Consider the following 24,587-nt stretch of genomic DNA (forward strand, 5'->3'; position numbering starts at 1 on the left):
GAGAGAGAGAGAGAGAGAGAGAGACAGCGTGAGCAGGGGAGGGTCAGAGAGAGGGAGATACAGACTCTGAAACAGGCTCTAGGCTCTGAGCTGGCAGTCAGCACAGAGCCCAACGCGGGGCTCGAACCCACGAACCGTGAGATCATGACCTAAGTGAAAGTCGGACGCTTAACTGACTAAGCCACCCAGGCGCCCCTCAGAAATAAATTTTTAAAAACATTTAAAAAAACAAAACAAAACAGATTCTCCAGGACTGTAGGGGCATCTCCTAGCAGCTTCCACAATCAGACCTGAATTTCATCAGGAAGGGGGATAAGGTGGAAAGAACTTGTGCTTGTCCTGTTTAAGGACAACACTAACTTCTGCACAGAGGTTGGCCAGTTGCAAGGAAGGCTGGGAAATTTAGTCTTTCATCATGTCTGCAGCTAAAATATTATTAATAAAGAAAGAAGATGGTTAGCAATCTATGTCACTGGTGGATACATCTTGTCAATGCTACCTCTTGTATATTGCTTAAATCCATCCCTTCTATTGTATGGCAAATGCCATTACCCTGGTTCTTGGCTATATCCTGTCCTCTAGGACAGTTCCTCTCTATTCATCTACCAAATAGCTGCCAGACATATCTTTCTAAAATGCAAATTAGATCATATAACTTTGCTGTTCAAAACCATGCAGTAGTCCCCTATCAGTTCCACGAGAAGGCCCAGACTTCTTTGCATGACACACAGGGCTAGGTCTTGTCCCCTCTCAGAATGCCTTTCACCCCATCTTCAATTCTACTTCCTTGTCAGCTGGGGAAATCTAGTTTATTTTCTCAGGCTTATTTTGAATCTTGCCTCTCTGACCACACTGTTGTCTGTGCCCCACTGCAATGCTGGCTCCATTCTTATTGCAGCCTTTACTGGACTGTTTATTTCTGGGCACCTGCCACCTGCACTAGGCAGGGGCTCCCTGTGAAGCCAAGACACTTGATTTATCTGGCAGAGGACTGGGGGAGAGCTCACCAAACAAGGAACAGACCCTCACTAGATGCCAAATCATGTCCAAGGTATGGGGTCTGAGGGTGCTGGCCCTACTACTTTTGACATCATTACCAGGTGTTTGGCCGACCTGACTGTGGGCCTAGAATGTGTGAACCTCCAGATGACTTTGTTGAATTCATTATTTAACCCTCCATCTCCCAGGATAGATATTAAACCCTAGGAGACTCATATCAAGTTAATATGAACCATTTTATTCCTGGTGTCTATAACACCTCGAGAACATCTGTGAAATTAATAGGATAGCAACATTTTCCCCAGGATCAATACTTCTCACATGTCACAGTTCAAATCTCAGCTCTGTCATTTACCAGCTTGGGCAAGTCAATTCATCTCTCCATGCCTGTTTTTCCTACAAAATGGGGATAATAATCAGGTCATTATGAGGACTAAATTACTTAACATCTGTAAAGCACTTAGTAACAGTTGTTTTAAAACACTTAAAACAGATGTTTTGTGTTTGCTAAATAAAGATAGAGTTTAGGCATGAACGAGTTGGTCTTTTACTACTTTTCCAGTCTTATTTCTCTCTAACTCTGTTCTCTGCCAGCAGCTCATATGCAACCGTCCTTCAAGACTGAGCTCCTAACTCCACATAGGTCACAAATGTTCATGTCTCTAGAACTTCTCACATGCCAGTCTCTGTGTGGAAGACCTTTCCCACTTTGTTCACCAGTGAACCCCTATTCATCCTTCACAATTCAGCTCAAACTTCACTTCTAGGAGCCTCCCTGAACTCTCAGAGATAGGCAGCTGCTCCCTCCTCTGGGTCCCCATCTCACCCTACTTACATGCATGTCTGAGCTCCCCACTACATCAAAACTCTAGAGCAATGATATAGCTTATGCATTTCAGTATTCCCATGCCTTGCACAAAGATGTTGGTTGAATCAATGAATAGACAGTGAAATATAGTAATAACCTTTTACCTTAACCACTTACATAATACAATACAATCATAATACAATATAATGACAAATGAAAATTGGCCACAGTTGACTGGGAGGTAAATCAAGTCCAGATGTGTAATCAGCTAGCTATAGTTTTTCTACCAACTATGAGAGGAAAATTCACTTCTCATTACAATACTACAGATTTCCAACTTAGGAATAATGAGCTTTACTAAACTTCAAAAACTCCCCAAGAACATTCTTAGGATCTGTGTTTACTGACTAGTCCTGTGTGCCCAGCTCTTAGCCAGGCACTTGATTCTGGCACCAGATTGAGTCCTTACCATCAGCAGTCCTATAGATGGGGACAGTGAAGCTTGAACCAGGATACAGAAGTGTTATGAAATAAGGTCATCTATCAACTGGCTGATATGAGATGTGAGTTCTAGTCCTGGCTCTGCCCCAGTGGGCTCTGTGAAGCAAGACAGGGTCCTGCCTTCATCTGTGGAAACCCCTGTAAAATCCAGAGGCTGGATCTAAGATTAGTAAGGTTTCTCCTGACTTGAGGCAGTCTCTGAATCTGAGATCCCAACGGAGGTGGGGGGGAGGGGAGGTGATGGGAACTGACAAGGTGAATTTACAGGGGAAGTGAGGCTACATCATTAAATGTCAACAAAAGGAGGGGTGCAGACCACGAATAGAATCACTTTCTGTTCCAGGGACCCTGTAATCCTCATGTCACCAATAATAACATTAACAATAACAATAATAATTTTGTAAGATGAAGCATGCAGGCGCTAAGAGATCAAGGGGGCTCATCCAATTCACCTAGGTCTCAATTTATAGAGGCCAATGATAACTCACTCAGGAATATTTCAATTTCCCAGCACTGAGTTAGCTCTCTCACCTATGGCTCACCTCTTGCATTTAGGCCTGGATGTCTCCAGTCTGAAAAATTAGGCTTCCAACTGACCTTGGGCATGTGAAGTGCCCCTGTTGTCTGTAGGTAATCAATGAACCACCTTAAACCATCTATCCTTTGGCTGGGGACAGGTAGAGTCTCTTCCAGAGTGGGCATCTGGTGAGCAGAGAAACTTCAGGGGCTTTGGCTGTCACACAACGCCCTCTTCCTGTGCCATCCATGGTCTTAATGCTTTCCCCCACCCCCCAGCAAGTAGGTGGAAGTGCCTTTAGCACACATGTATTCACATGCACATATGCACACACATCCCCACACGCTAAGCACATACATACAGGCAGACATCTACACACATACTCACATAAGTCAGGCTGTAGGAGCAGTCCTAAGCCAGGCTGTAGGAGCAGCTCCCTCACCTTTGTTTTTAAAACTGTTGTGGAGGTGGTGTCAGGCCAGAACAGCTGGGGAGAGATAGATGGGGAAAGGAAGCTAAAGATGGGTTAGCTGAGCACCCATGTGTGAACAAGGTACACATGTGTATGTATAGGGCCCAGGTGCCTGGGAGAGGAAAAGAGAGGCCATTAGAAAGACAAGGGTGGGAAGGAAACGGAAGAAGATGGAGACACACCCCCTCCTGTACCTCTTTCCTTCTTCCTTTCCCTCCTTCACTAGGCGATTTCATTCAGACTTGGCTATAGCAGAACCTTGCTCAGCAGCTTGATAATGGACGACTCTCCAGTACTAGGGCACCCACTCCTCGACCCCATTTTATTTTATTTTTTAAAAATGTTTTAATGTTTTTTATTTATTTCTGAGAGAGAGAGAGAGAGAGAGAGAGAGAGAGAGAGAGAGGCAGCATGAACAGGGGAGGGTTAGAGAGAGAGGGAGGTACAGAATCTGAAACAGGCTCCAGGCTCTGAGCTAGCTGTCAGCACAGAGCCCGATGCGGGGCTCAAACCCACGAGCCATGGGATCATGACCTGAGCCCAAGCTGGACGCTTAACGGACTGAACCACCCAGGTGCCCCCCTGGAACCCATTTTAAAAGGTAAGGAAGCAGGGGCCCCATCAGTCATCCTGGGGCATCCTGATCTCCAGATGGAAAAGGTTTCCATCTCTTTGGTATGCCAGCTCTCTACCTGGCTATCCCTTAGGGTCAGTCACAAAAGTCTTTGGTATCCACCCACAATTTTAAAGTTTTGGTGTCTGCCCCTTTAAAGCAGCGGCCCTCGGTCAGGTTATTGTCTCGCCTTTCAGCCTATCCGCGTCGTCGTTGGGGGCGGGGGATCAGGCCTCCTGATTGGCCACTGCGCGCCCCGCCCCGCCCGGGATCCCGGGAGCTGTCCGGCTACCTCGGTGCTGATCCCGCCGCCGCCCACGGGCCGTGAGCAGCGCTGAGAGGACATTATGAGCGGGGGCGTCTACGGCGGAGGTGAGCTAGCCTGGGGCTTCAGGCTCCCTAGCCTGTCGCGGCCTCGCCTGCAGCCCTGCACCCCGAACGCGCGCGACCTAAGCTCTGGGCATCCCAAGGCCTGTCACCTCGGCACTGGAATGGGTCCAGCCCTGGGTTTGGGTCCTGCGCCACTCCTACCTTTGGTCCTCCCAGGTCAGTCGCTCGCGCGCACTGGGCTCACTCTTTCCACCATTCAACTCACCTCCTCCCGGCCCTCCCGGCCCTTTCTTTCCCGGCAAGGAGAGTGGCCTGAATAAGACCACTGGGCAAGAAGGGATTCTGGAGGTTTGATCCCCACTCCCAGCACCCGGACTCCAGGCCGAGCTCCCACCTAGCCCGGCCAGCGGCCAGCGTTGAAGGTGGCGAGACTGTGGCTCTGTCCTGACCTCCTCTCAGAGCTATCCAGGGAGAGAGAGTTTGGGAGAGGCCCCTCACACACCTGTCTCCCCGCACAGATGAGGTGGGGGCGCTGGTCTTTGACATTGGCTCCTTCTCAGTCCGCGCTGGGTACGCTGGGGAGGACTGCCCCAAGGTGAGCCTTCCAGCCCCATTCCCAAGTCCTAGGGACTCCGGACTCCCCTCCAGACTTCCCAGTGACCCAGGGTTCTCACAACACAGAGAGAAGCTCTGCAGAGCGGGAATGTGGGAGTAAACCCAGGGGCGGGCTGAGGGCCTTGCCATGGGCCTGAACAGGAGCAAGAGGTTGATCCCTCTTCCTGCCCATGCCCCCCTCCAGGCTGACTTCCCCACCACGGTGGGGCTGCTGGCCGCGGAGGAGGGGGGCGGGCTGGAGTTGGAGGGGGAGAAAGAGAAGAAAGGGAAGATCTTCCACATCGACACCAACGCCCTGCATGTGCCTCGGGATGGAGCGGAGGTCATGTCACCCCTCAAGAATGGCATGAGTAAGGATCCCCCACCCCCTGTCTCCCAACACAGACCCGAAGCCCACATACCACAACCGGGGGCACATCACCCCACAACCACAGAGTCTACCTTGCAGCTTCCCACAGCTGCCTGGTTTCCAGCCCAGGAGGCCAGCAGATTCTTAGGAAGGGGGGATTTCTGCTGAAACTGATCTCACTTCTCATCCCCTGCACTTGGCTTCCCTCCTTCCTTTGCCTCCTGTCCCTGGACCCCTACTGGCCCACCCTCATCTCTCCCTGCTGGTCTCCTGGCCCCAGTTGAGGACTGGGAGTGCTTCCGTGCCATCCTGGATCACACCTACAGTAAACACGTCAAGTCTGAGCCAAACCTGCACCCAGTACTCATGTCTGAGGCCCCGGTAAGTGCCTCATCCTGCCCCTAGTCCAGCCCTAGGGAATCCCTACATCCTTTCTGCCATTCGTGTCTCCCACCCCTCCCCAAACCATCTATCACTCCACTTAACTTTTCAGACTGTGCTTCCGACTCCACCATCACCATCTTCAAAAGCACTTTCTTTCCTCCCTGGTTTAGTCTCCATCCCCCTCTCTTTTCCTGTTCTATCCACTCCTTTGCCCATTCAGCCTATCCCTGCTGTTTCCACCACCAAAGTCCTTGTTTGACTTTTTAACTTAAAATGTTTTTGTCTATGTTATATATGCACATTATCAATGTCCTTTATGAAACATGTTAAGGAAAAAATTGCCTTCATATCATCTTCCTTTCATTCCCCTTTTCCAGAGACAACTGCTTTTATTTTAGCCATTTTTTGGTCACATTCTTCCATATCTCTAATATCACATTCAAAATGCTGCTTGCAGATTTTTTAGTTTTAGGCATTGATTTCCCACCACAGAAACTAAACATTGAGGTCTCTTTCCTCCTCCAGACCACACCACACACCTTCATATAAATACAGTTGTATTTTAGATTTTTAAAAATCATTATTCCAGGGCACCTGGGTGGCTCAGTCGGTTAAGTGTCCGACTTCGGGTCAGGTCATGATCTCATGGTTCATGGGTTTGAGCCCTGCATCGGGCTCTGTGCTGACAGCTAGCTCAGAACCTGGAGGCTGTTTCAGATTCTGTGTCTCCCTCTCTCTCTGACCCTCCACTACTCACACACACACTCTCTCTCTCTCTCTCTCAGAAATAAATAAAACATTTAAAAAAAGAAATCTACTTAAAAAATAAAAATCATTATTCAGTATTTACACTCTTGTTTATATATGCTAATCAGGTCTGAGCTGAGCAATAAACTTTGATCACTTTTCCTTTCCTTGCACAGCTGTTTTCCCTAAAGCTAAAAATTGTGCTGGTTTTTATTTGACTTAGTTTTCTATATACTTAATAATAAGACCCTAAATTATTAATCTGCTTATTACTCATCTGCTTATGTTACTATATCCTTTCTCAAAACATTAATTTCTTTAGGTATTCTATCAATTTTTATCTTCCTCAAGAAATCTCTCCAAAACCCCAGTGTTGCCTTCTACATAGAGAACATAGCTATCATCCTGACACCCCCCTTCACCATCATCTTAGAGCCTCCTTTCACCTCTCTCCTGTGTTAGAAGTCCTGTTTCTTGTATCTCATCACTCCTTTTCTTGATTTACTCCCTTATTTTCCCTGGAGCATATCCTCCAGTAACTGCCTTAGAAAAGTCACGAGAAGTAAAAATTGTAAGACCTTGCATGCCTGACCTTGGATTGATAGCTTAGCTAGGTATAACATTCCAGATTGGAAATAATTTTTCTTCAGAATCTTGAAGGTACTTCTACATTGTCTTCCAGCATCTACTGTTGCCATCAAGAAGGTACAGGTGGGGTGCCTAGGTGGCTCAGTTGGTTAACCAGTTAACTGTCCGACTTCGGCTCAGGTCATGATCTCACGGTTAATAGATTCAAGCTCCTCATCAGACTCTATACTGAAAGCTCAGAGCCTGGAGCCTGCAGCCTGCTTCAGATTCTGTGTCTCCTACTCTCTCTGCCCCTCCCCCACTTGCGCTCTGTCTCTCAAAAAAATAAACATTAAAAAAATAAAAATAAAGAAGGCAGAGATGTCTAATTCCTGGTCTTTTGATGTAATGCCTTCTTTTGTGAAAGTTTATAGAATTTTCACTTTGTTCTTAGTGTTCTATAATTTGTCAATATTATATTGGTTTATTTTCATCCATTGCTCTAGATACTCATTATGTCTCTTCAATCTGAAAACCTATGTCTTTCAATTCAGTGAAAAAATAGTTCAATAATTATTCAATTAAGTAATTTTAGTTACTTATTTGATGACTGATTTATTTCTATATTCTGTCTTTCTTTAGGAAAATATTTGGATTTTGCACCTCCTGACTTCATCCTCTAATTTTCTTACCTTTTTTCTTATGTTTTTCTCCCTTTCATCTTTCCCTCTAACTTATTTTTTTAACTTTTTTTAAAATTTATTTTTGAGACAGAGAGACAGAGCACAAGTTAGGGAGGGGCAGAGAGAGAGAGGGAGATACAGAATCCGAAGCTGATGCCAGGCTCTGAGAAGTCAGCACAGAGCCCAATGCAGGCTCGAGCCCACAAACTGCAATATCTTGACTGAGCCAAAGTCAGATGCTTAACCAACTAAGCCACCTCTCCCTCTAACTTCCAAGAGGAAATTTCCCTCAACTTTACTTTTCTACCCTTCTATTGAGTTTTTCATTTCTGCTCCTGTATTTTTACTTTTCAAAAGAGGTTTTTTGTTCCATGAATGTTACTTTTTAGGACATCCAATTATTTCTTAATAGGTGAAATATGTTACCTCACTCAAGATATCATTAGTTTTGTTTCTGTTTTTGGAAGTTTTCGTTTCCCTGCATAATCTCTGTTCTTCCAAATTGCTTTTTTTCTCTGCCCTTTATTTTTATTTATTTATATTTATTTTTGAGAGAGAGAGAGAGTGCATGAGTTGCGGGCAAGAGCAAGGGAGGGGAAAAGAGAGAGGGAGACAGAGAAACCCAACAAGGGGCTCCAACCCTCGAACCATGAGATCATGTCCTGAGCCAAAACCAAGAGTCAGACACTTAACTGACTGAGCCACCCAGCTGCCCCCTCCTCACCCTCTTTCTGGGGGATTTCTGCCTCATTTCAGAGGCTTTTCTCAGATTTCTGCAAATCCTTGGTTGTCTGCTTATGTTTGCAAGTGGTGGGCTAAAATACTGACTGGAAGCTGTGAGGGGTGGGGGACTCATTGACTGTGGTGATTGAGGATGTTGCTATAGGATGACTTGCCAGGGACATTTGTTAGGCAGCCTCTGATAATTGGCATCTATAGATTTCTGCTATAACCCATGGGGAAAGCTTGTACCCTACAGACAGGCCTGGCCACCCCCTATCTGGGAGTGAGGGAAAAGGGCTGAGGTCTTCAGCATTTAATATGCATGGAATCACTTAATACTCCTGTCTTAAGTATAGGGTCTTCACTCCCAACTGTGTCAAGTGTCCCACCAGTCCAGAGAACCTCAGTTTTACTCTGTCTAGAGAATAAACTTCCAGTCTTCTGCAGAGGCTAGGATGGGTAATAAATAGCTCAGTGACATGAGTGAAACTGGGGAGAGAGTTTAGGGAGCTATTACCTGAATGACTTTAAACACAATCTTTTTCTCTTTCTCTTTCCTTCTTTCTTTCTTTCTTTTTTCCTTTCCTCTCCTTTCCTTTCCTCTCCTTTCCTTTCCTTTCCTTTCCTTTCCTTTCCTTTCCTTTCCTTTCCTTTCCTTCCTTCCTTCCTTCCTTTCTTTCTTTCTTCCTTCCTTCCTTCCTTTCTTTCTTTCTTTCTTTCTTTCTTTCTTTCTTTCTTTCTTTCTTTCTTTCTTTCTTTCTTTCTTTAACTGGGGAGAGTGTTTAGGGAGCTATTACCTGAATGGCTTTAAACACAATCTTTTTCTCTCTCTCTCTCTTTCTTTCTTTCTTTCTTCTTTTCTTTTCCTCTTTTCTTTTCTCTCTCCCTCTCTCTTTCTTTCTTTTAAGCTTTCCCTTAACCTTAACTGCCAAAGATACCTGAAACTACAAATTCTTGAACACTATGAGAAGTCTGCAGTTTGACACAGCCCATTCCTGGCTTTTTCCATTACCTGCTTAAGAGTCAGTGTTCTTGACTCATTACCACTCAATTATCTGATTTCCACTCTTCAAAAATGTGTTACTGTTTCCTCCTTCCTTATTATTCCCAACCCTTGAGGGTGTCTGTCTCAAGATTCTCCCTCTGTCTCTTTTTTGAGCTAAAATTCACATAACATAAAATTAACTTTCTAATGTTAACAGTTTGGTGGCATTTAATACATTCACAATGTTGTGTAGCCATCATCTCTATCTAGTTCCCCAACATTTTCATCACCCCACAAGAAAGTCCACTTTCATTAACTGGTTTCTTCCTACTCTCCCTGCCCTTGGTAACCATCAGTCTGCTTTCATCTCTTTGATTAGATCTATTCCAGATCTTTCTTGTAAGTGGAACCATACAGCATGTGACTTCTTGTGTCTATATTCTTTCACTTAGTATAATATTTTCAAGATTCATCCATGTCATAGCATGTGTCAGTACTTTATTCTATATCATGGTGGAGTAATATTTCGTTGTATGGATATACCACAATTTGTTTTTTCAATTTCTCCATTCATGGACTTTTGGGGACTTTCCATCTGTGGCTATTGTGGATAGTACTGCTATGAACAGTTGTGTATATGGATTTATGTGAGTACCTGTTTCAGGTCTTGGATATATAACTAGGAGTGGAATTGCTGGGTCATATGGTAATTTTATGTTTAACTTTTTGAGAAACTACTGATTGCTCCCCACAGTGGCTGAACCATTTTATTTTCCCACTAGCAATGTACAAGGGTTTCAGTTTCTCTATACCTTTATTTCCCCCTTGATTATTATCAACACACTAGTGGGTATGAAGTAGTATCTTTTTGATACCACTTTTGTGCTTTTGATTTGCATTTCCCTAATGGCTAACAATGTTGAGCATCTTCTCATGTGCTGGTTGGCTTTTGTGGGTTTATGTCTTTTTTTTTTTTTTTCTTAAGGAATCTCTATGCCCAGTGTGAGGCTTGAACTCATGACTCCAAGATTAAGAGTTGCATGCTCTACTGACTGAGCCAGCCAGGTGCCATGGGTTTATGTCTTTTTAAATTGCCCCTTTATTATATTTATGCTGGGATCTTGGAAGAGAATAAAACTAGATATTTGTATTTAATCCACAATTTTTACCCAGAAATCCTCATCCCAGCTTTTGCCTCTGAGATGGTTAAAATGGGAAATAAAGATAAATTGGAGGCTGAAAGAAGCCTGAAGTATATATTGTACAAGAAAAAAACACTGAGGGGTACCTGGGTAATTCAGTCGATTAAGCATCCAACTCTTGATTTCAGCTCAGGTCTTGATCTCAGGGTCATGAGTGTGGAGCCTACATGAATGAATGAATGAATGAATGAATGAATGAATACACAAATAAGTAAACAAACAAACAAACACATAAATAAAATAAAGAACACTGGGCCAGAAGTCAAGAGACTATGACTCTACCAAGCTCTACCCAGAGCTTTTTGTGTGATCTTGGGCAAGTCACTCTCTCTCTCTGAGTTTTGTTTTCTTCAGCTGAGTTTGGAATGTGATCTTTAAGATTCTTCATAGTTCTAAAAAAATTCTTAATAGTTCTCACATTCTAAAGGTCTATGTGGGTCAAGAGCCCTTAACTCTGTCCCCAGCTCAAGTTGGGGGGGGGGGCAGGGAGCATACATGGGTCTGTGCCTCTCCCTTTTTGAATCCTCCCCTCCTGTTCTTTCTCCCCAGTGGAACACACGGGCCAAGCGGGAGAAGCTGACAGAGCTGATGTTCGAGCAGTACAACATTCCTGCCTTCTTCTTATGCAAGACGGCTGTGCTCACCGCGTATCCTCTGGGCTGAGCTGCTCTGGCTGGGTGGAGGGTCAGGGTGGGGTTCATGGTATGCTAAACTGGAGGCTGGACCTGACTCTGTGGAGATCAGTGTCCTGGATGGGCAGACGCCCACCCTTCACCCCATTAGTGCAGAGGGTCCCCTGTGACCTAAGTACCTTTGACCCTGGGGTGGCCAGATCAGTGGCTCTTTCCTATTCCTTGGATCAAGCTGAACAGAGAGACAGACAAACAGACACAGTTGGGCCAAGCAGACAGCAGAGGCTGGGACTGGAGAGAACAGGGAGGGATATAACAGTGAGGAGCTTCCTCCCCAGATAGCCAATCATCATTTTTTTTTTTTTTAAGGATCTGCCTTGCATTGACTCCTGTGCTAGGCACTGGAGCAATATGGCCCCTCATTTCAAGGAGCCAATAGAACACTGAACCAAGACTCAAGTGAGACTGGGAGCTCAGAAGGAAGAAAAATAGGAAGAAGTTGTGATTCAGACAGGGAAGAAGTGACAGGGGTCTCAGGGGCCTTCCTCCACTGATGGGTCATAAATTAGAATGAGAGATTTGCAGATTGTGAATGGGCTGAACCAGGAGAGCAGAGGGTGACCAGGCCAGACCTGAGTCCCAGCCCCCACACTTGCTGCCGCTGTGTCTTTGACTTACCCATCCCATGCTAGCTTTGCAAATGGACGTTCGACGGGTCTGGTGCTGGACAGTGGGGCCACCCACACCACGGCCATCCCAGTGCATGACGGCTACGTCCTACAGCAAGGTGGGGCCTCGGCAGGGCTCAGGGGTGTCTTGGGGGACCAGACCCTGATGCCTCCTCCCTTTCCAGGCATTGTCAAGTCACCTCTGGCAGGAGACTTCATCTCCATGCAGTGCCGGGAGCTCTTCCAGGAAATGGCCATTGACATCATCCCACCTTACATGATTGCAGCCAAGGTGGGATCTCTGGGGAGTCTTGGGCACTTACCCTAGGACTGCTGACCTACTGACCCACCTGATATCAGAGAGGGGTGCAGCAGGGCCCCCAGAGGACATTGGGTCAAGCTCCTCAAGTTATAATCAAGGCATCAGAGATTCAGGAATGCTGAAGGACGTGGCCAAGGTCATACAGCCAGCTGGGAGGAGGATGTAGGAGGGTCAGTGTGGTAGATCGGAAGATTCAGGTTCAAGGTGTGCCTCTGCCATGTAAGAGCTGTGTGACCCTACAGCAGGAGACTGAAGCTTCCCGAACCTTAGTCTCTTCCCCTGCAAAGTGGATTAACACTATATAGGGCTACTGTGTTAAGTGAGACACTGCATGCAAGGGTCCATCCTGGACCCCCACAAGGAACATGGCTCAGGAAAAAGCCCCTTAAGGTTCTGATCTCCTACTATATTTCCCATGTCCTCAGCTTCCTCTGACTGGGGACTTTCAGATCAGCTGTACCTGCTGCATGAGTGGCAGAAATGGGAACAGGCTCTCCCTGTTCTCTCTCTTCTGCTGCCTTTTCTGGGCAACAGAGGAAAGAACCCAATGCCTAGTCGGTGCAGGAGCACAGGTGTGGTCAGGTGGGCTGGGCAGGTGTGGCGTGCGGAAGGGCGCTCACAGGCTTTGTGCCCGCAGGAACCTGTACGGGAAGGTGCCCCTCCAAATTGGAAGAAGAAGGAGAAGCTACCCCAGGTTTCCAAGTCCTGGCATAACTACATGTGCAATGTAAGGAGAGAGTCCCCCCGAAATAGCCCCGGCCCCTTCCCAGCTCCTAGTCCCCTGCCATGAGTAGAGGGGGAGGGACAGAGAGGCCCTGCAGGTTGGGGGGCTTGGGGGTGCTGAGGAGGGAGACCAGGCCCTCACCACCTACCTGGGTCCTCAGGAGGTGATCCAGGACTTCCAGGCCTCTGTGCTGCAGGTCTCAGACTCTCCCTACGATGAGCAGTGAGTGGCGTTCCCCGCTGGAGGGTGGGAAAGAAGACAGGGCTGGGACTCTTGGGGGACCTCTGGTCCTTTGTGAGCACCCCTAGCCAGAGTCTCTCTCTTTCCTGGGCAGGGTGGCTGCACAAATGCCCACAGTGCACTATGAGATGCCCAATGGCTACAACACAGACTATGGTGCTGAGAGGCTCCGCATCCCTGAGGGCCTGTTTGATCCCTCCAATGTCAAGGTTGGGCTAGGTGGAGGGTACTGGGCGGGGGTGCTGATTGGATTCCCTGGATGTGGGCATGTAGGGGAGGCTGGGAAGGACTGCTGGGGTCTGGGGAGAGGGGGCCAAGGCTCGAAACCTAGATCACCTTTCTCGGCAGGGCCTGTCGGGGAACACCATGCTAGGTGTGGGCCACGTGGTGACCACCAGCATTGGCATGTGTGACATCGACATTCGCCCGGTGAGGCCCAAGCCTGTGTCTGGGCAAAGGGGCCCAGGAGCAGTAGGGAGACGGGGAGGGGCTGTTCCCTGAAGGTTCACTCCTTTCTGCTCTCAGGGTTTGTATGGCAGTGTCATTGTCACCGGCGGAAACACACTGCTCCAGGGCTTCACTGACAGGCTCAATCGAGAGCTTTCCCAGAAGACCCCACCGGTAGGAGCCCACCTCGGCCAGGGCCCTGGACTCCAGTCCTGGCTTGGCTCTTTAGGACCTAGTCCTTCCTCTTTCCCCAACATCAAGTGTTCTGGCCACCAGAGCAGACATCCCCCCTGTGGCTTCCTAGTCTTCCCCACTTCCAGTCCTGTCCCTTCCCAGAACCCAGGTGTCTGCTTCCCCCAGCACCTCTTTCCCCCCAGAGCATGCGACTGAAGCTCATCGCCAGCAACAGCACCATGGAGCGCAAGTTCAGCCCCTGGATTGGGGGCTCCATCTTGGCCTCACTGGTGAGAGGGAAGGGGCTTGGCCTAGCACTGACTGTGGGAAAGGGGCAGATCCAGACAGCTCCATCCCCTTGCCTGCCTTCTCATTCATTCATTCAACAAACATTTATTTTTGAGAAAGAGCAGTCAGTGAACGCTCCATCAGGACAAATCAGGGAGCAGAAGGACAGGAAGCTGGAGAGATTGGTTGGGGTTGAGATTGTGGGTGGGGCACCCACTATTCTTAGCAAAAGGGAGACACAGAGGTTTGGGGCAAGGAAGCAATGCAACAGTCACAGGCATGTTTGGGAAGACTGTGTCAGGCATGAAGCTCTGGAGATCAGGATGTGAGCTGGACACGAGGGGACCCTGCAGAGTTTCCTTCTTATGGTCCTGGAGTCACAGAGCAAGTAGCAGTGAGGATACGGTGGTGAGCAAGAGGCAGCTGGAGAAGGAGACAGGCAGGCTGTTTCTGGGGCAGGAGGTGGCGAGTTCTGTCTGGACCTGTCGCTGGGCACAGGCAAGACAGGGAGCTGGAGACGCAAACTTCGTCTCATGGGCGTCAGCCACATAGAGGGGACAGCAGGGCCACGACAGAGCAAGAAGGACATCCCCAAGAAGGGCAGCCCTCAAGTAGAGAGAAACAAGGGTCAGAAATACAGGAGGCTGATAGTGTGAGGTCAGCTGAGGGCCAGGAACATGTCAGCCATATCTACCTGTGTGCCTGGCTTAGTCCCTGCCCCCATGAGAAGGTACAGTCCAGAGGCTGAGGCCATTAAACAGGAAGTCACCACAAAGTACAGGGATGTCACTTCCAGGGAAGACCGGATCTAGTTCAAAGGTCATGAAGGGACTCAGAGGAGCGTTGAAGTTGAGATGAAAGACTGAGTAAGAACTCCTGAGGCAAAAGAGAGAGAGGGTGCTAGGGCCATAGGTGCTAGGGCCATAGGGAGAGGTGGGTGAGACCAAAGGTAATGGGCAGATGCAGTCATACCCAAGTTTAGGAAGCTCACTAGGGCAGCAGAGTGGAGAGTGGCTTCAGCAGGGCTGCTGTGGTCTCCGCTGTGAGTGGGGTTTGACAGAGGAGTGGGTATCAGGCTGTGGAAGTGGCAGCTCATCACAGGTCCAACTGACAGCTGTGGGCAGCATTCAGATACAAGAGGGAAGAGAGAAGGAGTCCAGGACAAGGCCCGGGATGCTAGTTCTGGGCAGCCATATCCAACAGGAATGTAATGTGAGCCACATATACCACTTTAAAATTTCTAAATAGCCATATTTTAAAAGAATCTGAAGAATCAGGTGAAATTAAGTTTAAACTATATACTTTGGGGCGCCTGGGTGGCTAAGTTGGCTGAGCTTCTGACTCTTGATTTAGGCTCAGGTCATGATCCTGGGGTCGTGGGATCAAGCCCTGAGTTGGGCTCCATGCTGAGCATGGAGCTTGCTTATGATTCTCCCTCACTCTGTCTCTCTCTCCCTCTGCCCCTCTCCCCCACTTGCACATGCTCTCTCTCTCTCAAATTAAAAGCAAAAGAAGATTATACTTACTTTGGGGCTCCTGGCTGGCTCAGTCAAAGGAATATGTGACTCTTGGTCTTGGAGTTATGATTCTGACCCTCACGTTGGGTACAGAGATTACTTAAAAACAGCAAGGCACCTCTACTTAAAAGAAAAAATATATATATATTTTTAAAAATTCAATCCAATATATCCAAAATATTATAATTTCAAGGTGTGATAAATATTTTTTAAATTTTATTTATTTATTTTGAGAGAGAGAGTGCACACCTGCAGGAAGGGCAGAGAAAGAGTGAGAGAGCATCCCAAGAAGCCTCCACATTGTTAGCTTAGAGCCTGATGTGGGACTCATGAACTGTGAGATCATGACGTGAGCCAAAATCAGGAATTGGACACTTAACCAACTGAGCCACCTAGGAATCCCTAATGAGTGATCAATATAAAAAATGAGATATTTTACATTTTCTTTCTGTTTTCTGTTGTGTATTTTACAACTGTAGAGCACATCTCAGTTCAGACTAGCCACATTTCATGTACTCAACATCCACAAGTGCTCAAGAGCCACTATATTGGACAGCACTAGTATAGAAGGTGAGAAAGACCAGGGGCACCTGGGTGGCTCCGTGGGTTACGTGTCCCACTGGCTCAGGTCATGATCTCACAGCTCTGAGTTCGAGCCCCACGTAGGGCTCTGGCGTAGGGCTCGGTGCTGACAGCTCATAGCCTGGAGCCTACTTTGGATTCTGTGTCTCCCTCTCTCTCTGCCCCTTCCCCACTCGTGCCCTGTCTGCCTCTCTCTCAAAAATAAACATTAAAAATTAAAAAGAGGAAGAAGAAGAAGAAGAAGAAGAAGAAGAAGAAGAAGAAGAAGAAGAAGAAGAAGGAGAAGAAGAAGAAGGGAGACCACAGAAGCAGGTTTGGGCCAGGCCTGGCGGAACTCAGTCTTGGACCATCTAAGTTTGAAGTCCCAAGGAACTCAGAAAGAGGTGTCCAAAAGACAGCTGAGTATCTGGCTCTAGTACTCAGCGCTGAGCGTTGGAAACTGGAGATTGGGGGGAGGGGTGGGGTTTTAGTGAGTGAGCAGAAGTTTCAGGACTAGAGGAGCTGGTTCTGGAAGCCTTGTTCTGTGGGTCCAGGAAACAGGGACAGTACCAGGGACACAGGCACTAGCTTTTAGGCAGAGGTGAAGCAACCATCAAAGAGAAGGGACAGTCTGGGATGCCCAGTGCAGGAGACTGGTTCAGCGTGGGTGGTGAAGACAACTCCTGCCAGAAGTTAGGTGGTGCAGGAAGGGTGAGGGTGTTGGAAAGATTGTTCTTGGGAATGCAGGAGACTTGACAAGTTTGTAAGGTCTGATGGAGTGAAAGGTGCAGGAGGAATGTGGGGGTGTGGGCATTGGGGGAGAGGTTGGCTGGCCTGAGGTTGTAAGCTCCACTACCCAGCTCGAGGACAGCACGTGGCCCAGGCCAGACAGGTGCGCAATAAATACTTGTTGAATGAATGAATCAATGTTCTGATTGAACGACATGAGAGGGGGTATTCACCCTCTGAATATGAAGGAGGGCAGGGAGGCTTGGGAAGGTGGATGAGGAAGGCATGTGGGCGTGAGAGGCGGGGCTCGGAGGGTAGAGGGAGGTTTCCCATGGGCTGGGCCTGCAGGTGGAATGTGGGGTGGCGCGTCCCCTCCTCCCTCCAGGGCCGACTTGAAGGCCTCTGTCTTCCCCCCGTCCCCAGGGCACTTTCCAGCAGATGTGGATCTCCAAGCAGGAATATGAGGAGGGAGGGAAGCAGTGCGTGGAGCGGAAGTGCCCCTGAGGGCGTCCCCTCAACACCCACTCTCCCGCCCGCAGCTGTGGGATAGGGGACGCGAAAAGGCGCGGAGAGGGTTTCCCCGCTGGGCCTCCGCAAGCGCACAACGAAGCCCCCACCCCCATGCCCTCGTCTCTTCCCCTCCCTTCTCGTCTGCTTAGATTGTGATGTTTCTGGATTGAAAGGAGTAAAAATGTTTTAAGAAAAAAAAAGTTTGGTCTCCTTGCGGGTGGGGGTGGGGGCGGGCAAAGGCCTGGGAGGAAGCGAGTGGAGGAAGGCCCACACCTACTAGGGCCCTTGGTGATCCCGCGGTGGACGCCGGGGCAAAGCCTGGGGGCGGGGGCAGACCCCCGGGAGCCGCAGAAGCCTCGGGTTTCAAGGGGGACCCAGGGAGGATCACGCAGCGAGGATCCAGCAGTCTCTCAATAGGCCCCCTGAGAAGCGCCGAGCTGGGGCTGGAAGGGGGTGCTGGAGACTGGGCTCGGCGGCAGGGCTGGGGCCGAGGGGAGGGCCAGCCTGGGGGCGGGCTGGGGCGGGCCCTGGGGGGGCGGGGCTTTGGGCATGCAGGTGGGAGGCGGTGCCTACGTCCTAGCGGCCCTGCTGCTCAGGTGAGCCGAGCCGCGCGGCGTCTTCCTTCTCCGGGCTCTTGTCGGTGGCAAGAATGGGGCGGCGACTGGGGCCCTGATGCGCCCCAGCAGCTCTGAGCTTCTCTCCCAATTTGGGTAGGAGCTGAGGTTTCCCAAGGGAGACCCCCGTCACGAGTCCCCTGAGACCTTCTATTCCAGAGCTACTTGTCTTGGGATCCTCAGTAGGGCTTGAGGACCTGCACCCGCTGCGTGAAATTGTGGATAAAAGTTAGCAGTTTGTGCCCGTCATGTGTTCCCGGGGTGCCAAGACCCCAAAGAGGTAGAAGTCAAGTCCTCCAGTCACCAAAGAGACGCAGGTGCCCAGAGAGGGCCATGACTTGTTGAAGATCACCCACCTCTGCCCAGGCCTCGACTAGGACACCTTCCACCAATGCCTGGTGGGCCTTAACCCGCAGATCCAGGAGAAACCCAACATGGAGCACTCACTGGTCCTTCCTGACCATATGCTCCCACCCATCCCCCTCTCTCCCCATAAGTTACCAGGAGCCCGAGACCCACTTTTCATCCTGATTCCAATGAGACAGGCATCCACATGGCCAAACCAACCCCCAGGTCACACCACTTAGGCAATTTCAGCTTAGGATCACCCCAGCCAAGCCTAATGTGTTAGGGGCCTGGCTAGGCACTCACTGGTGGGGCTGCAAGCCAGATGACTTCGGAGGGGGTGAGGTTTTCATGGTGGGGAGCTTAGAAAGGGGTCCCCAAGGACACTGGGAGGGGTGGAAGCAGGAAAGGGAATCCTTATCTTTGCCCTCCCCAGTCATCGGTCCCCTTCCCCCACCCCTGACGGGAACTAGGAGGCCAAAGTCTGCCCCAAGGTCAAAAAATTGATTGTTTTGCAGGAAGGGGGCAGAAGTGGGACTGTGGAGGGATTGGAAGGGGAGGGCACAGCCCCTTGTCCTCTGGCCTGGGCCGGGGGTTCATATCTGGAAGGCTGGACTGAGGCCAGGACTGTGCCCCCACCCTTTGTGTGTGTGGGGGGGCAAGAACGGCCTGGGCTCAGGCTGCCTGCCAGGGCTGATAAGGGGCCCTCTTGGGGCTCCCATAAACGGTTTATCACTGTTGGGGGAACAGCCAGCAAGGCTCAGGAGGGGGCGCGAGCATGGAGCGGCTTTGGGGTCTACTTCACAGAACGGTAAGACCAAGGGGGATTGGGGGACACTTTAGGCCTTCTCTACAGGTCCTTCAGCCCCCTCCCACACCCCAAGGCCGGCCCCTCCCCTCCGCACCTCCTCCATCTCTCCCCTCCAGCTTGCCTCTCAGGACCCTTTCCCCTGCCTTGCCCTCTTCTGGCACCCCATAGTCACTGACTGTTATTGCCAGCTCCTGCCCCATCCCCCATGCCTCTTCCCCAATCTCATGCCCACCATGCCCCACACAGCAAAGGTTGTCCCCACGACCCTCTCAGACCATCTACAAGCGCGTGGAGGGCACCCAGCAGTGGCGCCTGGAGGAGGAAGAAGAAGACGGGGAGGAGGGGGCTGAGCCACCCATCCAATTCTGCCCCATGGAGCTGAGGGGCCCTGACCTGGGCTCCAGAGCTGGAAAGCAGAACCTTGGATTCTGGGCAGCAACAGGACGAAGGGCTGCCCCCTACCTGGTCCTGACAGCCCTGCTGATCTTCACTGGGGGTGAGTGTCATCCCCTCTGCATCAGTGAAGGGCCTGGGTTAGGGGTAGATTTCCGGAGTCAAGAGTGGGGCACAAAGGGCATCTCCATCTTCCCATCCCCCAGCTTTCCTTCTGGGCTATGTGGCCTTCCGAGGGTCTTGCCAGGCATGCGGGGATGATGTGTTGGTGGTCAGCGAGGACATAAACTATGAGCCGGGCCCAGACTCCCACCAGGGCACCTTGTACTGGAGCGACCTCCAGGCCATGTTCCTGAAGTTCCTGGGGGAGGGGCGCCTGGAGGACATAATCAGGTAAGGATCAGCCTTGCTGGAACTCAGCCTCCCTCCCTCTTTGCCCAGGACTCTGGTGTGGGGCCCCTTTTTCCACTTGCCTCCCTGGCCTCCCTGTTCAGTGGTCCTGGGAAGGATGTCAAGAGCTGGGGGTGGGGTGGGGTGAGGGGAGTTCCAGAGAAAGGGTTGCAGAGGGCTCTGGCTCTGAGGGTAGCACTCTTGGGAGATGCGGGAGCTAACTGTCTGAGTGAGAGCAAGAGGGTCCAGTATCCAGACAGGAGGTGAGACAGACCCAGAAAAGTCCGGAATGCCACGTTGCAGGGCTTAGATTTTGACCTGTGGCTGCGGGGAGCTCTGGGGGGTCTCTGAGAAGGGACATTTTAAGGAATCTGCAAAAATGAGCAAGCAAATGCATTTGTGAGCATAGACCAAACCCTTTCTGTCTAATTTGTGAGAGATGCCATGGAGACACAGATCATGCAGGCCTAAAGCTCAGCCAGCACAAGCAGACCAGTGTTTCTCTTGTTTTGCTGAGGTTACTTTCCCTATTAGGAAGGAACTGCCCAGGTAGGTTCAGAGGTCAAGCAGCCAATGGCTCTCTCTTTGGTCAGGAATAAGGTTTCAGTGGATACGCCTGGCTTTTCCAAGTAGAAAGTCTTATAAGCTATAGCTAGTGAGAGATGTGTATCCTCTCTCTTTCTTTCTTTCTTTTTCTTTCTTTCTTTTAAAAAATATNGACTAAGCCACCCAGGCGCCCCGTGTAGCCTCTTTCTCAATGCTTATACCTTTTATGTCTTTTTCATTGCTTATTGCATGAGAGAGGATGTGAACTTAGGTAATGACAGGAGATATGTCTATTTCCAGACTTTCTTTTCTTTTTTTTTTTTTAATATTTTTATTTATTTCTAGGAGAGAGACAGACAGACAGCGTGAGCAGGGGAGGGTCAGAGAGAGAGGGAGACACAGACTCTGAAATAGGCTCTAGGCTCTGAGCTGGCAGTCAGCACAGAGCCCAACGCGGGGCTCGAACCCACGAACCGCGAGATCATGGCCTAAGCGAAAGTCGGACGCTTAACCGAATAAGCCACCCAGGCGCCCCTTTTTATTTTCTTTTTTAATGTTTTATTTATTTCTGAGAGAGAGAGAGAGAGTGAGCAGGGGAGGGTCAGAGAAAGAGGGAGACACAGAATCTGAAAAAGCCTCCAAGCTCTGAGCTGGCTGTCAGCACAGAGCCCGATGTGGGGCTCGAACCCACAAACCAGGAGATCATGACTGGGGCCAAAGTCGGACGCTTAACTGACTGAGCCACCCAGATGCCCCTATTTCCTGACTTTCATAGGAATGTTTTTATACTACTTTGTTATTGAGTATAAACTTTGCTGTAGACTCCAGATAGCTTTTTATTTATTTTTAACTGTTTATTTATTTTGAGAGAAAAAGAGAGAGAGCAGGGGAGGGGCAGAGAGAGAGAGAGGGAAAGAATCCCAAGCAAGCTCTGGGCTGTCAGCACAGAGCTGGACTAGGGACTCAATCCCACGAACAGTGAGATCACGACCTGAACCGAAATCAAGAGTTGGGTGGGCATCTAAACCAACTGAGCCACCCAGGCACCCCAGGGTTTCTTATTTTCTTGAGCAACACTCGGTCCTCTGGGTACAGGCTGAACAGGTGGATAGTTTGCCAGGTCTCAGGGTGAGGTGTGGCACTGTGGATGCCATCAGAGGGCAGGGAGGCAAGAGGGTGGCAGTGAGGGGGAGTGAGCGATGAAGTAATGTGACTCCAGGGTGGATGGAGAAGGAAGGGAAAGCTGCAGAGAGGCTTGGAGGGCTTGGACAATCTGGAGTGCTCAATGTGGGTGAAGAGCAAGTATAGTGAGGGTCAGGGAGCAAGCTGGAACCTGGAAAGCTCTAGTCAGAGAGTGGGATACTGGAACTTCTAACATTTATCTGACAAATAGTCTCCTATTTATCTTGACATCTCCAGCACTTCGCACAGTGCCTGGCATTCAGTTGGTGTTTAAATCCCCAGTGGATAAATATTCTGGAGATGGAATTCTGGGTAATGACAAGAGCAGTGTGGGTGTGGCCAGGGAAGTGAATGGCTGGACTGCCAGTGACACTGATCAGGTCATTCATTCATTTGCCCACCAAATATTTTTGAGCACCTACCATGTGGCAGGTGCTAGGCTAAGTAAGTGGGGGTGACAGAGCAGAGAACAAAAGTCTGGAGCTTACAGTCTATTGGGAGAAATCAATATGGAACTAATAATCACATTCCTGACTATGTATTTGTTACTAGAATCATTGTAATGACTATAACCAGGGGGATCTGACTTAGATTGGGGGTCAGGGAAGGCTTCCTTGAAGAAGTGATGGGCTAAAGCCTGAGGGGTGAGTTGTTCATCAGGCAAAGAGAAGGTTGTAAAGCATTTCAGGTCAGAGAACAGCAGGTGCAAAGGGCCTGGGGTAGGTATGGTGGCCTACTGGAGGAAGTGAACTATGGTCTATGTGGCTGTCTGAATGAATGCAGAGGGGGCCAGTATCCAGACAGGAGGCAGGACAAACCCAGAAAAGTCTTGAATGCCACATCACAGGACTTAGATTTTGACCTGTGGTGGTGGGGAGCTGCGGTGTCAAGATGGATATGGCTCAGGTCATAAAAGGCCTTAATGGCCACCCAAACTGCTTTAGATTTTATATTAAGAGGAAAGAGAGAGAAATAAAGAATTTGAAACAATAGAGTATTATAATCAGATGTAGAGGGAATTTGTTTTGTTTTTAAGGTTGGTGCAAAGAATGGCGTTATGATACTCCTGGGGCAGCAGCTCAGTGTCCTCAGCAAAGGCTGTTCTTGTTTGATTTCCCTCCCTAACCTGAGCACTCCTTCCTCATTCCCTCACCCAGAAGCAGCTCATCTGATGTGTTTGATGTGTGCCTTTAAATACACACATGGCTTTGTCATATATGGAATGTTTCACATGCATATATAGAATTTTAAAAACATTTATTTTTTTCAAAACATTTAATGTTTGCATAAAATCCTCTATGTTCATTATTTTTTTAAAGCTAAGCCATGTGGAAAAATATAAAGAGGAAAGTAAAAAAAAAAAAAATCACTCCAAGACCCACTACTCAGATACAGCTCTCTCTAATGTGTTTTTTTTTTAACAAATAGTTTATTGTCAAATTAGTTTCCACATAACACCCAGTGCTCATCCCCACAAGTGTCCTCCTCCATGCCCCTCCCCCCCACATCCATCAGTCCTCAGTTTTTGTCAGCATTCAAGAGTCTCTCATGGTTTGCCTCTCTCCCTTTCCCCCACCATTTCCCCCCTTCTTCTCCCCCTTGTTCCTCAGGTAAGTTCCTCCTAATCCTCCTATATGTGCAAATCTCTAATGTGTTTTTAATTTTGATAAACTTTTCTTTTAACTTAACACCGTATTTTCAAGGTCTCTATATTGCAGTGTGTACATCTAATTTATGGTTATGCACAGGAATCCACAGTGTGCATCATCTATTTTTACAAACAACACACTGATGGATACAATTTCAAAACTTGAGTTCCTGGATGGGACCGGGGGAGCAGTGGGGGAAGGAATGGTACTGAGAAAGCCACCTCAACTGTGGAGTGCAGTGGTCCTCGTGAGAGCTGAGAGGGTGGAGGCTGAGACTAAGGTGACCCTGCATGTGGATTTTGAAGTAGTGCAGAAACTTTGTGGAGTTCCTTAGTGGAGAGGAAAATGATATGCCAGATGCCAAAGTCCTTGATGAAACCGGTCAAGTGACCCATTAGCTGAAAGAGGGACAGAGAGTGGGAGAGCTGGATGGTCTAGGCTTCAAAGGAAGAGACCTTTACCAGAGGAGTAATGGCCAGAAATCGCAACAGTGGAGCCAGGGAGCCTCTGCTCCAAGCACAGGTGGTATGAGAACCAGAGCCCCATAGGAGACCTGGCCTCTCCAGGGACAGCTGGGTTTCCGCCAAGGCAAAAGGTAAAGGGTATTCAATGATGATGCTGAGGAGGGAGGAGTCTGTCCACTTTGGAGAGGGCGCATGTGAAGCAGGTTGGCCTGAAGCTCAGGCCACAACAGTCTCACTAGTTAGGTGGTGACTATGGAAGAAGACAGGGTGAGGTCTCCAAGACAAGGGACCCCACTGTTACATCAGGAACCACAATGTAAGATGTCTCCGTGAGACTCAGGTGGAGGGTGGGGTAGATGGAGGGCCACCTCTGCCCAGTTAAGCCCCCTGGAAGAAAAGCGTTTTTCATAGGTGAGGTAAAGCCCAGGATATGCGCATGTGTGGAGGGGCAGTAGATTGGTGAATTTGGCCTGAGCCAGTAACAACCTAAGACATGGTGGACAAGATAGCAAGCCATCAGAAGCTAAGGAGGAAGGAGGCTTTACAGACACTCGGTGGCAGCCCGGGGGAAGGGGGGGGGGTGTGACGGGATGGATGATAATGGCAGAGTCAGGGAGAGACTTAGGAGGCCTCACTGCCCAGGCCCCCAGGCGACCCCACGTCTCTGGCATCAGTCCCTCCTCCCTCCCTCCCCTCCAGGCCTCCAGAAGTCCCTTAACTCCTCTTCCACGCCCCAATCTCACCTCTTCCCGCTCAGGCAAACCAGCCTTCGGAAAAGGGTGGCTGGCTCGGCCAGCATGGCGGCCCTGGCCCAGGACATCCGCGTGGCGCTTTTGAGCCAAAAGCTGGACCACGTGTGGATGGATACGCACTACGTGGGGCTGCA

General features: G+C 49.3%; 2 protein-coding genes and 1 long non-coding RNA gene across 4 annotated transcripts in view; 2 read left to right on the plus strand and 1 right to left on the minus strand.

The window, feature by feature from the left end:
* Positions 1-4,173: 4,173 nt before the first annotated feature.
* ACTL6B (actin like 6B) lies at positions 4,174-17,477 on the plus strand. 2 transcript variants are annotated; one of them, XM_077758570.1, is made up of 15 exons: positions 4,174-4,282; positions 4,759-4,835; positions 5,040-5,205; positions 5,485-5,585; positions 11,045-11,142; positions 11,820-11,914; positions 11,981-12,087; positions 12,755-12,844; positions 13,002-13,063; positions 13,176-13,290; positions 13,430-13,510; positions 13,607-13,702; positions 13,906-13,992; positions 15,987-16,077; positions 16,313-16,960. In XM_077758570.1, exons 1-15 carry the CDS (start codon positions 4,258-4,260, stop codon positions 16,441-16,443), a joined length of 1,422 nt encoding a protein of 473 aa, XP_077614696.1. In that variant the 5' UTR covers positions 4,174-4,257; the 3' UTR covers positions 16,444-16,960. The 2 variants fall into 2 exon arrangements, with proteins under 2 accessions (XP_077614696.1, XP_077614697.1); XM_077758571.1 differs by lacking the exons at positions 15,987-16,077; positions 16,313-16,960 and adding an exon at positions 17,221-17,477.
* On the minus strand, positions 10,585-17,674 carry LOC144227056 (uncharacterized). Its single transcript, XR_013333839.1, has 3 exons — positions 17,585-17,674; positions 12,990-13,080; positions 10,585-10,658 (listed from the first exon to the last, which is right to left on the minus strand). It is a non-coding gene; the product is annotated as an uncharacterized LOC144227056 (long non-coding RNA).
* Positions 17,675-19,044: 1,370 nt separating this feature from the next.
* Positions 19,045-24,587, plus strand: part of TFR2 (transferrin receptor 2) — a 14,181-nt gene continuing 8,638 nt past the window's right edge. The window contains exons 1-4 of the mRNA XM_077758572.1: positions 19,045-19,077; positions 19,324-19,573; positions 19,677-19,863; positions 24,459-24,584. Of these exons, the coding sequence (XP_077614698.1) occupies positions 19,045-19,077; positions 19,324-19,573; positions 19,677-19,863; positions 24,459-24,584 (596 nt within the window). The remainder of the gene's footprint in view (positions 19,078-19,323; positions 19,574-19,676; positions 19,864-24,458; positions 24,585-24,587) is intronic.

This window comes from Crocuta crocuta, unplaced genomic scaffold (assembly GCF_008692635.1).
Source record: "Crocuta crocuta isolate KB4526 unplaced genomic scaffold, BGI_CrCroc_1.0 scaffold273, whole genome shotgun sequence".
NCBI lineage: Eukaryota > Metazoa > Chordata > Mammalia > Carnivora > Hyaenidae > Crocuta > Crocuta crocuta.